Source organism: Rhinatrema bivittatum, unplaced genomic scaffold (assembly GCF_901001135.1).
Source record: "Rhinatrema bivittatum unplaced genomic scaffold, aRhiBiv1.1, whole genome shotgun sequence".
In the NCBI taxonomy this organism is placed as follows: domain Eukaryota; kingdom Metazoa; phylum Chordata; class Amphibia; order Gymnophiona; family Rhinatrematidae; genus Rhinatrema; species Rhinatrema bivittatum.
Window position 1 is genome coordinate 24,799 of NW_021821516.1, and position 17,506 is coordinate 42,304.

The 17,506-nt window shown below is 46.7% G+C and overlaps 1 protein-coding gene across 1 annotated transcript in view; it reads right to left on the reverse strand.

Annotated features, from left to right (window-relative positions):
• The window catches only part of LOC115082713 (E3 ubiquitin-protein ligase TRIM11-like), a 43,347-nt gene that overhangs the window by 13,117 nt on the left and 12,724 nt on the right, over positions 1 to 17,506 (reverse strand). Inside the window, exons 3-4 of the mRNA XM_029586906.1 lie at positions 3,606 to 3,628; positions 2,217 to 2,326 (exon numbers count right to left, since the gene is read on the reverse strand). Coding sequence (XP_029442766.1) covers positions 2,217 to 2,326; positions 3,606 to 3,628 — 133 coding nt within the window. The remainder of the gene's footprint in view (positions 1 to 2,216; positions 2,327 to 3,605; positions 3,629 to 17,506) is intronic.

Below are 17,506 nucleotides of genomic sequence, written 5' to 3' on the forward strand. Positions count from 1 at the left end.
GTTGGTAAAACACAATATTCACAGTAAAGTGAGGACTTATCTGTATATAAAGTTAAATATTACATGGGGGTCATATTCAGCAGGAAGTGAGTGACAGATGGACTGAGCTGCTCTCTCTGTTGGTAAAACACAATATTCACAGTAAAGTGATGACTTATCTGTATATAAAGTTAAATATTACATGGGGTCATATTCAGTAGGAAGTGAGTGACAGATGCACTGAGCTGCTCTCTCTGTTGGTAAAACACAATATTCACAGTAAAGTGATGACTTATCTGTATATAAAGTTAAATATTACATGGGGGTCATATTCAGTAGGAAGTGAGTGACAGATGGACTGAGCTGCTCTCTCTGTTGGTAAAACACAATATTCACAGTAAAGTGATGACTTATCTGTATATAAAGTTAAATATTACATGGGGTCATATTCAGTAGGAAGTGGGTGACAGATGGACTGAGCTGCTCTCTCTGTTGGTAAAACACAATATTTACAGTAAAGTGAGGGCTTATCTGTATATAAAGTTAAATATTACATGGGGTCATATTCAGTAGGAAGTGAGCGACAGATGGACTGAGCTGCTCTCTCATTGGTAAAACACAATATTCACAGTAAAGTGAGGACTTATCTGTATATAAAGTTAAATATTACATGGGGCTCATATTCAGTAGGAAGTGGGTGACAGATGGACTGAGCTGCTCTCTCTGTTGGTAAAACACAATATTCACAGTAAAGTGAGGACTTATCTGTATATAAAGATAAATATTACATGGGGGTCATATTCAGTAGGAAGTCAGTGACAGATGGACTGAGCTGCTCTCTCTGTTGGTAAAACACAATATTCACAGTAAAGTGAGGACTTATCTGTATATAAAGTTAAATATTACATGGGGTCATATTCAGTAGGAAGTGAGTGACAGATGGACTGAGCTGCTCTCTCTGTTGGTAAAACACAATATTCACAGTAAAGTGAGGACTTATCTGTATATAAAGTTAAATATTACATGGGGGTCATATTCAGCAGGCAGGTTACTGGACATTTTATCATGTAAAGTTAGTGGGATAACTTGTGCTGTATGATTAGTGGGATAAATGTTCCTCTGAATCTACTTCCCTAAATCTGGGGGTTGCTTACGCTTCCAGCGCTCGTCGTTGCAGAAAAGTACTGGAAGCACCGTAAGCATATAAGAGGCTCCCTCACCCCCAGCAGGGTTTCTGCTGCCCCGGGGGAGGGGGAGGGTTTTCTGAGAGGGGGTGGGGAGAGGGGCTGCAAGGATCTGAGATCCCCCTGGCACATTTTACTCTATGGGAGGGGGCGTGGCGGGGGTTAGGGGGTTGCACGGCTCAGATTTTGAATATTGACCTGTACACTTCTATATATTTCTTTATAACAAAAACAAATTCCCTTCACCTTATGCATAACTGAGAGTAGGAGAGTGTAAATGATGTTTATTATTTCCATAAGAACATAAGAAGTGTCCTGCTGGGTCAGACGAGGTCCATCGAGCCCAGCATCCTGTCTGACAGCCCCAGTCTGGGGCACGAGTACCCGGCAGACCCCCAATAGTTGATCCATTTCTTGTATCTCACTCCCAGGGATAAGCGCCGGCTTTCCTGAGTCCACCTGGCTAATAACTCTTTATGGACTTTTCCTTCAGGGACTTCTCCAATCCTCTTCTGATCCCCCCATGCTACGTCCCTTAACCATGTCCTCCTGCAACAGATTCCATCGCTTGATTGTGCTGCGAGTGGAAAATACTTCCTATGATTGGAATTAAATCTGCCGCTTGCTACTATCATGGGATGTCCCTTAGTCCTATTGTTACTGAGAGGGTAAATAACCGTTCCCTATTTACCCGTTCCACCCCACTCATGATTTATAAATCCCAATCATATCCCCTTCTCTGCCTTCTCTTCCTCCACAAGTCCCTCTGTAGAATATACTGAGAGAGCTCAGAGATTTACATTTAAAATGTGTTTCATAGGGCAGGCTTTGCAATTTGAGATTTTGGCAAATGTAAGAGAAAGAATAAATAAGAGATCGAGGAAGACAGGAGAGGATGGGATCAGGACCACAAACAGAGGAAGGGGAAGAGAGGAGCAATCTCTTATCTGTACAGACAGATTGCAGATCTGCATCTGAGAAACTCCACATTCTGACTGCTAATGATTTAATGCAAACAAATAAAGCAAAAGTAAAAGAGAGAGATTATTGTACCTAAAAAGCTTGTGATCACTTTCTTCAGTTGCTGAGGGTATCTCAGTGGGAAATCCAATCTCAGGTCAGTAGAAACAGCCTCTGGTTTTGGAAACTTTGTGTTCTGACACCTACAGGTAAGAGAATCACTGGGATTATTCTGGGAGAGGTTCAACCCCAGGAGATAGACATGGGACAGGTGGAGAGAATGAGATATAACTACAGGTAAGAGAGTCACTGGGATTATTCTGGGAGATGTTCAACCCCAGGGGATAGAGATGGGATAGGTGGAGAGAATGAGATATAACTACAGGTAAGAGAGTCACTGGGATTATTCTGGGAGATGTTCAACCCCAGGAGATAAACATGGGAGAGTTGGAGAGAATGAGATATAACTACAGGTAAGAGAGTCACTGGGATTATTCTGGGAGAGGTTAAACCCCAGGGGATAGAGATGGGATAGGTGGAGAGAATGAGATATAACTACAGGTAAGAGAGTCACTGGGATTATTCTGGGAGATGTTCAACCCCAGGAGATAAACATGGGAGAGTTGGAGAGAATGAGATATAACTACAGGTAAGAGAGTCACTGGGATTATTCTGGGAGAGGTTAAACCCCAGGGGATAGAGATGGGACAGGTGGAGAGAATGAGATATAACTACAGGTAAGAGAGGCACTGGGATTATTCTGGGAGATATTCAACCCCAGGGGATAGAGATGGGACAGGTGGAGAGAATGAGATATAACTACAGGTAAGAGAGTCACTGGGATTATTCTGGGAGGTGTTCAACCCCAGGGGATAGAGATGGAGCAGATGGGATCATCCTGATGATGCCCTGGTCTTCAACCCTGTGAGCTAGGATGGGAAAGTTAGTGGAGGGAGGAGTGAACTATTCAGAACAGCTCCTCCACTGAGGTTGCTGGAATAGCCCCCCCCCCCTGCTGCTTATAAAAGTGGCTACAGCAATTCTAGCTCTGGCATTCTGGATAAGAGTTAAAGAGAGTAGGAGTGTTTATCTGGAGTTGTTCCCCGGTTTGGGTTCTGGGTTACACAGCCTGAGCCATTACCCACGTGGGAAGGGGATCAGGGCCTGCGTTGGTGCTGGTTCTACAAGAACATAAGACTTTGCCATTATGGGTCAGACCAAAGGTCCATCAAGTACCTGGGAGGATCCCAAGGGGTAGAGAGAGTCCAAGCTGCTCATCCCAGTGAGAAGGGGATTCCTACAGCTCCACCTTAAAAATGGTTTATGGACATTTCCTTCAGGAATTTGTCCAAACCAAATCCCACTTCTCCCTCTAATTCACCAATCAATAAGATCCTTTGTTACCCCTCTAACCCCTCCAAACTCTATCACCAAAAGTACAAATTTCCAACCGCATAGCAAAGATGAGAAAGTAACTTGTACCTGCTCAAGGTGACCGTCACATCCTAGAAAAGAAATGAGACAGAGATTATTTCTAGCTCCTCCCTACAGATCATGAGCAGATGTTATACACTTTAGGATATTCCACATTCCACACTCAGCTCTGTGCAATCACATAACTGCCTGTTTATAGAGCAAAGAAACTCCATGCAATGAAAGAGGATCCTCCTTCCTCCTTCTCACAGGCAGGGAGCAGTTTGATGAGGAGCAGACATTGGGGGCTCCTAATCAGAGCTGCCTGGGAAGGAACAGGAGAGAGGCTGGGACTGAGGGGTTTTCTTATGAGAGCTCCCCTGGAAGATGTAAGGAGAGAACCTGGGACTGAGGGGTTTTCTTATGAGAGCTCCCCTGGAAGATGTAAGGAGAGAAACTGGGACTGAGGGGTTTTCTTATGAGAGCTCCCCTGGAAGATGTAAGGAGAGAGGCTGGGACTGAGGGGTTTCCTTATGAGAGCTCCCCTGGAAGATGTCAGGAGAGAGGCTGGGACTGAGGGCTTTTCTTATGAGAGCTCCCCCTGGAAGATGTAAGGAGAGAGGCTGGGACTGAGGGGTTTTCGTATGAGAGCTCCCCTGGAAGATGTAAGGAGAGAGGCTGGGACTGAGGGATTTCCTTATGAGAGCTCCCCTGGAAGGTATAAGGAGAGAGGCTGGGACTGAGGGGTTTTCTTATGAGAGCTCCTCTGGAAGATGTAAGGAGAGAGGCTGGGACTGAGAGGTTTTCTTATGAGAGCTCCCCTGGAAGATGTAAGGAGAGAGGCTGGGACTGAGGGGTTTTCTTATGAGAGCTCCCCTGAAAGATGGAAGGAGAGAGGCCGGGACTGAGGGGTTTTCTTATGAGAGCTCCTCGGAAGATGTAAGGAGAGAGGCTGGGACTGAGGGGTTTTCTTATGAGAGCTCCACTGGAAGATGTAAGGAGAGAGGCTGGGACTGAGGGGTTTTCTTATGAGAGCTCCTCTGGAAGATGTAAGGAGAGGGGCTGAGACTGAGGGGTTTTCTTATGAGAGCTCTCTTGGAAGATGTAAGGAGAGAGGCTAGGGCTGAGGGGTTTTCTTATGAGATCTCCCCTGGAAGATGTAAGGAGAGAGGATGGGACTGAGGGGTTTTCTTATGAGATCTCCCTTGGAAGATGTAAGGAGAGAGGCTGGGACTGAGGGGTTTCCTTATGAGAGCTCCCCTGGAAGATGTCAGGAGAGAGGCTGGGACTGAGGGGTTTTCTTATGAGAACTCACCTGGAAGATGTAAGGAGAGAGGCTGAGACTGAGGGGTTTTCTTATGAGAGCTCTCTTGGAAGATGTAAGGAGAGAGGCTGGGGCTGAGGGGTTTTCTTATGAGATCTCCCCTGGAAGATGTAAGGAGAGAGGATGGGACTGAGGGGTTTTCTTATCAGAGCTCCCCTGGAAGATGTAAGGAGAGAGGCTGGGACTGAGGCGTTTTCTTATGAGAGCTCCCCTGGAAGATGTAAGGAGAGAGCAAAGACTGAATGAGGCTGTGCTGAGCTTCTACCTCATTAGATGGAGCTCGTGTCAGGGCTGGGTCTCTCTGTCACACCCAGGGGTAGCTCAGCACTGCCAGAGACTGAAGGTGACAGTAAGGTTAAATCAGTTTTCCCAGGGGACCTCAAGGCAATCTGGTGCCTGATATGAGAGATGTGATGACGCTTTTCCTCCCCTCCCCTACCAAGCACAATGCAGAGTAAATCACCGAGCGGTCCAAAGTGAAAGGGATCTTCATTAGAACATTAGATTTGCCATACTGGGTCAGACCAAGGGTCCATCAAGCCCATGGTCCTGTTTCCAACAGTGGCCAATCCAAGTCAGAAATACCCGGCAAGCAGGCAAACATTATTTATCTATTTATAATATTTGTTATCCACCCTTTTATAGATGAGGGCAGGATATAATAAAACCTACATCAGCTGAAAATGTAAAATAAAAACGTATTTGGCTGATAATAATACAAAAAATTCAAGCCAGAGATCAAACAAGCAAGGAATAAAATGGCTAACATTTTTCAAAGGCCAATTTGTAGAAATGAGTCTTGAGGATTCTTTTAAAAGACTTCCTGTCTTCATGGAGTGACCCCTAGTTCTTTTACCGTCCGAAAGAATAAATAACCAATTTACATTTACCTGTTCTAGACCTCTCATGATTTTAAACACCTCTATCATATCCCCCCTCAGTCGTCTCTTCTCCAAGCTGAACAGTCCTAACCTCTTTAGTCTTTCCTCATAGGGGAGTTGTTCCATTCCCCTTATCATTTTGGTAGCCCTTCTCTGTACCTTCTCCATCGCAATTATATCTTTTTTGAGATGTGGCGACCAGAATTGTACCCAGTATTCAAGGTGTGGTCTCACCATGGAGTGATACAGAGGCATTATGACATTTTCCGTTTTATTCACCATTCCCTTTCTAATAATTCCCAACATTCTGTTTGCTTTTTTGACTGCCGTAGCACACTGAACCGACGATTTCAATGTGTTATCCACTATGACACCTAGATCTCTTTCTTGGGTTGTAGCACCTAATATGGAACCCAACATTGTGTAATTATAGCAGGGGTTATTTTTCCCTATATGCATCACCTTGCACTTGTCCACATTAAATTTCATCTGCCATTTGAATGCCCAATCTTCCAGTTTCACATGTGATTTAACAACTTTGAATAATTTGGTGCCATCAGCAAATTTGATAACCTCACTCTTCATATTCCTTTCCAGATCATTTATAAAGATATTGAAAAAATATTAAAAGATATTGAAAAGCTCAGATCTAAGTACAGATCCCTGAGGTACTTCACTGTTTATGCTCTGGGAAAATTGATCATTTAATCCATAGAAACATAGAAAACATAGAAACATAGAAATGACGGCAGAAGAAGACCAATCGGCCCATCCAGTCTGCCCAGCAAGCTTCACACTTCTTTTTTCTCATACTTATCTGTTTCTCTTGGCTCTTAGTAACCTTAGGTTCTATTTCCCTTTCACCCCCACTATTAATGTAGAGAGCAGTGATGGAGCTGCATCCAAGTGATATGTTAAGTTTGATTAGTTGGGTAAGCGGCAGCATAGCTCTCTGCCGTTGAAGCAGAGATATGCGTGAAGTATCAGTTTTTCTTCTCTCCTGCCGTTGAAGCAGAGAGCTGTGCTGGATATGCGTGAAGTATCAGTTTTTCTTCTCCCCTGCCGTTGAAGCAGAGAGCTATGTTGGATATGCGTGAAGTATCAGTTTTTCTTCTCCCCTGCCGTTGAAGCAGGGAGCTATGCTGGATATGCGTGAAGTATCAGTTTTTATTCTTCCCTGCCGTTGAAGCAGAGAGCTATGCTGGATATGCGTGAAGTATCAGTTTTTCTTCTCCCCTGCCGTTGAAGCAGAGAGCTATGCTGGATATGTGTGAAGTATCAGTTTTTCTTCTCTCCTGCCGTTGAAGCAGAGAGCTGTGCTGGATAAGCGTGAAGAATTAGTTTTTAGAGGTGTGAATCGGGTGATCGATCGTCTTAACGATCGATTTTGGCTGGGGGGGGGAATCGGATCGTCGTGTTTTGTTTTGTTTTGATATAGTTAAAAATCGTAAATCGGGGGAGGGCGGGAAAACCGGCACACCAGAAAAACCCTAAAACCCACCCCGAACCTTTAAAACAAACCTCCACCCTCCCGAACCCCCCCCAAAATGTTTTAAATGACCTGGGGTCCAGTGGGAGGATCCCGGCACGATGTCCCGCTCTCTGGCCATGGCTGCTGTGAAGAGAAATGGCGCCAGTGGCCCTTTGCCCTTATCATGTGACAGGGGAAAGGTAGCGCCGGCGCCATTTTGATTCCTAGCTCCCAACGTCACGCGCCAGGAGATCGCTCCCGGACCCCTGCTGGACCCCCAGGGACTTTTGGCCAGCTTGGGGGGGCCTCCTGACCCCCACAAGACTTGCCAAAAGTCCAGCGGGGGTCCGGGAGCGACCTCCTGGCACTCGGGCCGTATTGCAAAATGGCGCCGGCCGTATGGCTGGCGCCATTTTGCTATACGGCAATATGGCCTGAGTGCAGGAGGTCGCTCCCGGACCCCCGCTGGACTTTTGGCAAGTCTTGTGGGGGTCAGGAGGCCCCCTAAAGCTGGCCAAAAGTCCCTGGGGTCCAGCGGGGGTCTGGGAGCGATCTCCTGGACGCGTGACGTCGGGAGCTTGGAATCAAAATGGCGCCGGCGCTACCTTTGCCCTGTCACATGATAAGGGCAAAGGGCCACTGGCGCCATTTCTCTTTACAGCAGCCATGGCCAGAGAGCGGGACATCGTGCCGGGATCCTCCCACTGGACCCCAGGTCATTTAAAACATTTTGGGGGGGTTCGGGAGGGTGGGGGTTGTTTTAAAGGTTCGGGGTGGGTGTTAGGGTTTTTTTGGTGTGCCGGTTTTCCCGCCCCCTATTTAACGATACAATACAAATGCCCCTGACGATAAATGGTGGGCATTTGTATTGTATCGTGCACTCTAACGATTTTGGTCGATTTTAAAATTATCTGACGATAATTTTAATCGTTCAAAAACGATTCACATCCCTATTAGTTTTTCTTCTCCCCTGTTGTTGAAGCAGAGAGCTATACTGGATATGCGTGAAGTATCAGTTTTTCTTCTCCCCTGCCGTTGAAGCAGAGAGCTATGCTGGATATGCGTGAAGTATCAGTTTTTCTTCTCTCCTGCCGTTGAAGCAGAGAGCTATGCTGAATATGCGTGAAGTATTAGTTTTTCTTCTCCCCTGCCGTTGAAGCAGAGAGCTATGCTGGATATGCGTGAAGTATCAGTTTTTCTTCTCTCCTGCCGTTGAAGCAGAGAGCTATGCTGGATATGCGTGAAGTATCAGTTTTTCTTCTCCCCTGCCGTTGAAGCAGAGAGCTATGCTGGATATGCGTGAAGTATCAGTTTTTTTGCTCCCCTGCCGTTGAAGCAGAGAGCTATGCTGGATATGCGTGAAGTATCAGTTTTTCTTCTCCCCTGCCGTTGAAGCAGAGAGCTATGCTGGATATGTGTGAAGTATCAGTTTTTCTTCTCCCCTGCCGTTGAAGCAGGGAGCTATGCTGGATATGCATGAAGTATTAGTTTTTCTTCTCCCCTGCCGTTGAAGCAGGGAGCTATGCTGGATATGCATGAACTATTAGTTTTTCTTCTCCCCTGCCGTTGAAGCAGAGAGCTATGCTGGATATGTGTGAAGTATCAGTTTTTCTTCTCCCCTGCCGTTGAAACAGAGAGCTATGCTGGATATGCGTGAAGTATCAGTTTTTCTGCTCCCCTGCCGTTGAAGCAGAGAGCTATGCTGGATATGCGTGAAGTATCAGTTTTTCTGCTCCTCTGCCGTTGAAGCAGAGAGCTATGCTGGATATGCGTGAAGTATCAGTTTTTCTTCTCCCCTGCCGTTGAAGCAGGGAGCTATGTTGGATATGCGTGAACTATTAGTTTTTCTTCTCCCCTGCCATTGAAGCAGAGAGCTATGCTGGATATGCATTGAAAGTGAAGTATGCCTTGAAAGTTACATTAACTATCATCAAATATTGAAAAGCCTAATAATTGGTAATACCTCTAGCCCATGAACCCATCCCTGGTTTTTTTTTTTTCTCTTTTTAATTGGGAGATGGCAGCCCTCCATCCTTCCGCTCCGTGAAGGTGGAACACCGACCACTGGACACTGGCATCCCGCTCCGTGAATGCCTCTGTGGCTACTGCCGCTCCGTGCAGTGTTTTGCTGCCTCCTCTTTATACGCGTCCTCTAGACCAGTGGTTCTCAACCTTTTTTCTGTCGGGACACACCTGACAGATGGTTCTCACATGCGTGACACACTGACCCATGATCGTCACGGGGCAAGATGTAAAAGTACAGTTTGCATCCACGGAAACCCCCCTGACCCACAATAATATATGTAAAGCAGAATTATGACATTCCCCATACAACTCACCCTACAAAAAAATATTCTGGTTCTGGTGTCATCTCAGTAACAGCAACTCAAACTCCTTCTACTTCCAGGCTCAATAGCCCTACTTATGAAAAGACAGCAGTTTACCACCAATGCATGAACTCTTGAGAAAACACAACAAATAAGACTGATAAAACTCTTACATGCTAGTAAAATATCTCATCTCGGTAACAGACACAGAACCGACCTAACATACTCCCAGGATCTGTAGTAATGCACATAAACTAATCCACACACAGTTACACCTGTATTATGGAATACACTCAAACAGGAGCAACCCTATCAATGAAAAGGCAACACTACAAATATTAAATCAGGCCCTAAAAACCAATACACCTCTTATTAGGAAAACAGAACTAGCAAGCAGCTGTAGATCCCCACACAGAAATAATTGTAAAACTATACTAATGGGCAGAATAAATGTTTCAAAACAGCTATGAACAGAATAACATCCAACAATTAAAAACTCATAAAAACTATTAAAAATTCTCCAAACACAAATAAAATATTTCAAAAAAAGCAGACACATCACATAATATTAAATAATTAAAATGGCAGTCAATCAAGAAAAATAAACTTTAAAAGCCACCTTTACTTACCCACTCCAGCAGCTCTCCTACTCCTCTTCCATGCAGGCCATAGCACACAGCAGAAGCAGCAGTAGAGGCTAAGCTCTATACTCATGGTCCTCTTCCTTAGTCCCATGTCTCTCACACACACACCATACCAGTCATGCCCCCATGACCAGTTTCTGTCTCTCACACACCAATCATCTCCCAGTCTTTGGCACACACACCAGTCACCTTCCTGAACAGTTTCTCTCATGCCATACACACATATAGGCTTCCCACTCCCGTGTTCTACTTACATATATGGGCTTCTCACTCTCATAATCACTTTCTCTTTTTCACACACACTCACCAGTCTCTCACTCCCATGCTTGTTCTCTCCACATGCACAGGCTTCTCATTCCCATAATCACATTCTTTCTCTCACAGACACACACAAACACACACCAGTCACCTGATATCTCTCATGCATACACACACATACAGGCTTCCCACGCCCATGTTCTCTTTCAGATATACAGGCTTCTCACTCCCATGCTGTGTCTCACACACACCCAGGTTTCTCGCTTCCATGCTCTCTCTCCACATGCACAGGCTTCTCATTCCCATAATCACTTTCTTTCTCTCACAGACACACACAAACACACACCAGTCACCTGATCTCTCTCATGCATACACACACACACACACACACAGGCTTCCCATTTCCATGTTCTGTCTTACATATTCAGGCTTCTCCCTCCCATGCTGTGTCTCACACACACCCAGGTTTCTCACTCCCATGCTCACTCTCTTCACATGCACAGGCTTCTCATTCCCATAATCACTTTCTCTCTGTTACACACACACACCAGTCTCTCTCTCATTTCCATGCTCACTCTCCACTGCACAGGCTTCTCATTCCCTGAATCACATTCTTTCTCTCACATTCACACACACCAGTCTTTCTCTCACACACACCGTCACCTTACCAACCAGTCTCTCCCTCATGCATGCACACACACAGGCTTCCCACTCCCATGTTCTCTCTCACATACCCAGATTTCTAACTTCCATGCTTTTTCTCTCACACACACACACATACATCAGTCACATCCCTGACTGTCTCACACTCTCACATACACATCAGTCATCTCCTTGAGCAGTCACTTTCATTGTCTCTCACATATACACACACATCAGCTCTCTGACCAGTTTCTCTCAATCACACACATGCTCTCAATCAAATACATTCTCTCACTTACACACAGGCTGGCTGGCTGCTTCTCTCTCTTTCTGTCACTCACTTCCTCTCTCACCCCCCCCCCCAATGGTAGCTGCAGCAGCCTCCTCCTCCAGCCCCCACAGGCCAAGAAAGAAGAATCCCATCGACCGCGGGAGGCTCATGCTGCTGTCTCTCGATTACCAGCTGCTTCAATTGCTCGGGGGCCGATGCTGCAGCCGCCGATGCTACTTTATCACGCAGCACGGTCTTTCGCCTTCTCGCGCACCACGTATCACTTCCTGTTCCGGGCCACAGGGGGGGGGGGCGCGGGAAGAAGAAAAGGCCAGCCAAAGGTACCACAGCTTCTTCCTGCACCGCTGCCGTTCCCACTGGGCTTGAACGTTCTGATAGCCCGGCAGCAGGGAAGGAAGAGCAGCGGGAGAGACCGGGAGCATGCGACACACTAGTCGGTGCTTGGCGACACACTAGTATGTCGCGACACACCGGTTGAGAATCGCTGCTCTAGACCTGATGGATCCACAGTGTTTATCCCATGCCCCTTTGAAGTGCTTCACAGTTTTGGACTTCACCAGGCATTCCAGGCATCCACCACTCTCTCCGTGAAGAAATATTTCTTGACATTGGTTCTTAGTCTTCCTCCTTGGAGCCTCAGCTCGTGACCTCTGGTTCTGCTGATTTTTTTCTGACGGAAAAGGTTTGTTGCTGTCTTTGGATCGTTAAAGTTTTTCAAGTATCTGAAAGTCTAATTCATATCACCCCTGCTCCTCCTTTCCTCCAGGGTGTACATATTTAGGTTCTTCAATCTCTCCTCGTATGACATCCGATGAAGACCCTCCACCTTCCTGGTCGCCCTTCTCTGTACCGCTTCCATCTTGTCCTTGTCTCTTTGTAGATACGGTCTCCAGAACTGAACACAGTACTCCAGGTGAGGCCTCACCAAGGACCTGTACAAGGGGATAATCACTTCCCTTTTCTTACTCGATATTCCTCTCTCTATGCAGCCCAGCATTCTTCTGGCTTTTGCTATCGCCTTGTCGCATTGTTTCGCAGACTTCATATCATTAGACACTATCACCCCAAGGTCTCTCTCCTGCTCCGTGCATATCAGCCTTTCTCCCCCCATCGAATACAGTTCATTCGGATTTCCACTCCCCATATGCATGACTCTGCACTTCTTGGCATTGAATCTCAGCTGCCATATCTTTGACCACTCTTCCAGTTTCCTTAAATCCCGTCTCATTCTCTCCACCCTCTGTTTCCTCTGCTTTAACCAGTTCACAATCCACACAAATATATCGCCTCCTATCCCATGACTTTTTCATTTTCTTAGAAGCCCCTCATGAGGGACTTTCTATAACACCATTTGAATATCCAAATAAATCACATCTACTGTTTCACCGTTATCCACATGTTTATTAACCCCTTTAAAAAATATATAGCAGATTTGTGAGGCAAGACTTCCCATGGGTAAATCCATGCTGTGTCCCATTAAACCATGTCTTTCTATATGCTCTGTGATTTTGATGTTTAGAATATTTTCCACTATTTTTCCTGGCTCTGAAGTCAGGCTCACCTGTCAATAGTTTCCTGGATCGCCCCTGGAATTGTTATTAAATATTGGGATTACATTGGCCACCCTCCAGTCTTTAAGTACAATGGATGATTTTAATGATAAGTTACAAATTTTAACTAATAGATCTGAAATTTCATTTTTTAGTTCCTTCAGATCCCTGGGATGCATACCATCTGGTCCAGGTGATTTGCTACTCTTTAGTTTATCAATCTGGCCTACCACATCTTCTAGGTTCACAGAGATTTTGTTCATTTGAATCATCACCCTTGAAAACCATTTCAGGAACCAGTATCTCCGCAACATCGTCATTAGTAAACACAGAAGTAAAGAATTAATTTACTCCTTCTACAATGGCCTTATCTTCCCTAAGAGCCCCTTTATCCCCTCGGTCATCTAAAAGTCCAACCGACTCCCTCTTAATTTTTCTGCTTCGGATATATTTTAAAAAGTTTTTATTATGTTTTTGCCTCTATTGCCAACTTGATTTCAAATTCTCTCTTAGCCTGCCTTATCAATGTTTTACACTTAACTTGACAATACATATCCTTTTTCCAGTTTTCTTCACATTGATACTTTTAATAATTTTTGAAGGACTTTTTTTTGGCTAAAATAGCCTCTTTCACTGTGCCTTTAAATCAAGACAGTAATTGTTTGGCCTTTCTTCGACATTTCTTAATGCGTGTAATACATTTGGACTGTACTTCTAAAATGTATTTTGTAACAATGTCCAAGCCTGTTTTACACTTTTATCTTTTGCAGCTGCACCTTTCAGTTTTTTCCTATTTTCCTCATTTTATCAAAGTTTCCCTTTTGAAAGTTTAGTGTTAGAGCTGTAGATTTACTTATTTTCCCCATTCCAGTTATTAGTTTAAATTTGATCATGTTATGATCACTGTTGCCAAGTGGCCCCACCACCGTTACCTCTCTCCCCAAATCCTGCATTCCATTAAGAATTAGATCTAAAATAGCTCCCTCTCTTGTTGGTTCCTGAACCAATTGCTCCATGAAGCAGTCATTTATTCCATCCAAGAACTTTATGTTTCTAGCAAGTCCTGATATTACACTTACTCAGTCAATATTGGGGTAATTGAAATCTCCCATTATTACTGTGCTGCCAAATTGGTTAGCTTCCCTTATTTCTCTTAGCATTTCATTGTCCAGCTTATCATTTTGTCCAGGTGGATGGTAGTATACTCCTATCACTATACTCTTACAGACACGGGATTTCTACCCATATAAATTCTACTGAGCATTTAGTCTCTTGCAGGATCTTTATCCTGTTGGACTCTATACCCTCCCGGACATAAAGTGCCACACCCTCACCAAGTTGATCCTTCCTATCATTGCAATATAATTTGTACCCTGATATAGCACTGACCCATTGGTTATCCTCCTTCCACCAGGTCTTGGTGATGCCAATTATGTCAATCTCATCGTTTGCTGCTATACCCTCTAACTCTCCCATCTTACTTCTTAGACTTCTGGCATTGACATACAGACATTTCAAAGTGTGTTTTCTGTTTGTTTTAACAACCTGCTTTTCAGTTGTTTGGGATAATTTGGAAATCATTAGCTGTGACCTCTGTAGTCCTTGCCCTGGGGCTGCTGGATAGGATATGTAGAGGAGCCTTCCAGTCCTCTTCTGGTGGAAGGGGTGCGACCCTGGAAGCCTGGATTGTACCGTGTGACCTCTGGAGTCCTTGCCCTGTGGCTGCTGGATAGGATATGTAGAGGAGCCTTCCAGTCCTCTTCTGGTGGAAGGAGTGCAACCCTGGAAGCCTGGATCACACCCTGTGACCTCTGGAGTCATTGCCCTAGGGTTGCTGGATAGGATATGTAGATGAAGCTTCCGGTCCTCTTCTGGTGGAAAGGGTGCAGGCCTCTGGAATCCTGGGTTACTCTCTGTGATGTCTGGAAACCTTACCTTGTGACTGCTGGATAGGATATGTAGATGAGCCTACCGGTCCTCTTCTGGTGGAAAGGGTGCAGGCCTCTGGAAGCCTGGATCACTCACTGTGATCTCTGGAGGCCTTGCCCTGTGGCTGCTGGATAGGATATGTAGATGAGGCTTCCGGTCCTCTTCTGGTGGAAGGGGTGCAGGGGCTCTGTAAGCTTCGATCATTCACTGTGACCTCTGGAGTCCTTGCACTGGGGCTGCTGGATAGGATATGTAGATGAGCCTTCCGGTCCTCTTCTGCTGGAAGGGGTGCAGGCCTCTGGAAGCCTGGATCGCTCGCTGTGACCTCTGGAGTCTTTGCACTGGGGCTGCTGGATAAGATATGTAGATGAGGCTTCTGGTCCTCTTCTGGTGGAAGGGGTGCAGGCCTCTGGAAGCCTGGATCGCACCCTGTGACCTCTGGAGTCCTCACCTGGGGCTGCTGGATAGGATATGTAGATGAGGCTTCCTTTCCTCTTCTGGTGGAAGGGGTGCAGGCCTCTGGAAGCCTGGATCGCTCGCTGTGACCTCTGGAGTCCTTGCACTGGGGCTGCTGGATAGGATATGTAGATGAGCCTTCCGGTCTTCTTCTGCTGGAAGAGGTGCAGGCCTCTGGAAGCCTGGATCATACCCTGTGACTTCTGGAGGCCTTGCTCTGGGGCTGCTGGATAAGATATGTAGATGATGCTTCAGGTCCTCTTCTGGTGGAAGGGGTGTAGGGGCTCTGGAAGCCTGGATCGCTCGCTGTGACCTTAAGGGTAATTAGCATTGTACTGTTCTGGTGATAATACCTGATGTGATGTTACGGGCGCGTCCGCCACGCCGCTGACGGGCCGAGGGTCTGGGCGCCCTCGTGTACATATCATAGGCGCGAGGAGCACGGCCGTCTCTAAAGCAGGTGGTGTGAGCCCTTGGGCCATGGCGAGAGCTAGGGAGGAGCCCCAGCCACACCGTGGGAGGTGAGCCGGTGCTGGCATGGTGAGCCAGGCGTGTACTGAAGCAGGTGTTAAGGAGCGGAGTCTGACCCTCAGCCGGACCTGCACGCCCATGACAACCAGCACTCCAAGCCCTTTCGGACCTGCCGCTGGGTAACGGCAAAGGGCGGCAGGCCGGACAGAGGACGAGGGCAGACAGAGTCCTTAGTACACGGAAGACATCTTAGACGAAGGCTAGTGCAGACATCGTAGACAAGGGCTGGTGCAGAGACATCAGAGGCAAGGACTGGTGCAGAGACATCAGAGGCTAGGGCTGGTGCAGAGACATCAGAGGCAAGGACGAGACTGGCAACATGGAGCGCCCTACACAGCCTGCCCGTGGGGCTGGTCACGGATCACTACAGAAGTTGCCTTCAGTAATAGGGTAAGGCTTTCTCACAGATTAGGAACGAGGTGCATGGCTTGCATCACGAAGCGCCCTACTCAGCCCGCCCACAGGGCTGGTCACGGACCACGACATGGCTTGCCGCAAGGCAAGGGTGGTAAAAGGTAGAAGCAAGTAGCTGCACTCCTGGCAGTCTATAGCAGGGATTGCTGCACACGGGCAGCCTGAAGCAGGGTTTGCTGCACACGGGCAGTCAAAAAAGCAAACAGAATGTTGGGAATTATTAGAAAGGGAATGGTGAATAAAACAGAAAATGTCATAATGCCTCTGTATCGCTCCATGGTGAGACCGCACCTTGAATACTGTGTACAATTCTGGTCGCCTCATCTCAAAAAAGATATAATTGCGATGGAGAAGGTACAGAGAAGGGCTACCAAAATGATAAGGGGAATGGAACAGCTCCCCTATGAGGAAAGACTAAAGAGGTTAGGACTTTTCAGCTTGGAGAAGAGACGACTGAGGGGGGATATGATAGAGGTGTTTAAAATCATGAGAAGTCTAGAACGGGTAGATGTGAATCGGTTATTTACTCTTTCGGATAATAGAAAGACTAGGGGGCACTCCATGAAGTTAGCATGGGGCACATTTAAAACTAATCGGAGAAAGTTCTTTTTTACTCAACGCACAATTAAACTCTGGAATTTGTTGTCAGAGGATGTGGTTAGTGCAGTTAGTATAGCTGTGTTTAAAAAAGGATTGGATAAGTTCTTGGAGGAGAAGTCCATTACCTGCTATTAAGTTCACTGTGGGGTAGATTTTAAAAGAAGCGCGATCAGCCTACTTTTGCTTGCGCATCAGACTCAAGCAAAAGTACGCTGGATTTTAGTGGATACGCGCGGAGCCGCGCGTATCCACTAAAATCCTGGATCGGCGCGCGCAAGGCTATCGATTTTGTATAGCCTGCGCGCGCCGAGCCGCGCTGCCTCCCCCCGTTCCCTCCAAGGCCGCTCCGAAATCGGAGCGGCCTCGGAGGGAACTTTCCTTTGCCCTCCCCTCACCTTACCCTCTCTTCCCCTACCTAACCCACCCACCCGGCCCTGTCTACACCCCCCCCCTTACCTTTGTCGGGGGATTTACGCCTCCCGGAGGGAGACGTAAATCCCCGCGCGCCAGCGGGCCTGCTGCGCGCCGGGCCGCGACCTGGGGGCGGGTACGGAGGGCGCGGCCACGCCCCCGGGCCGTAGCCACGCCCCGTACCCGCCCCCAAAACGCTGCCGACACGCCCCCAGAACGCCGCGACGACCGGGCCCGCCC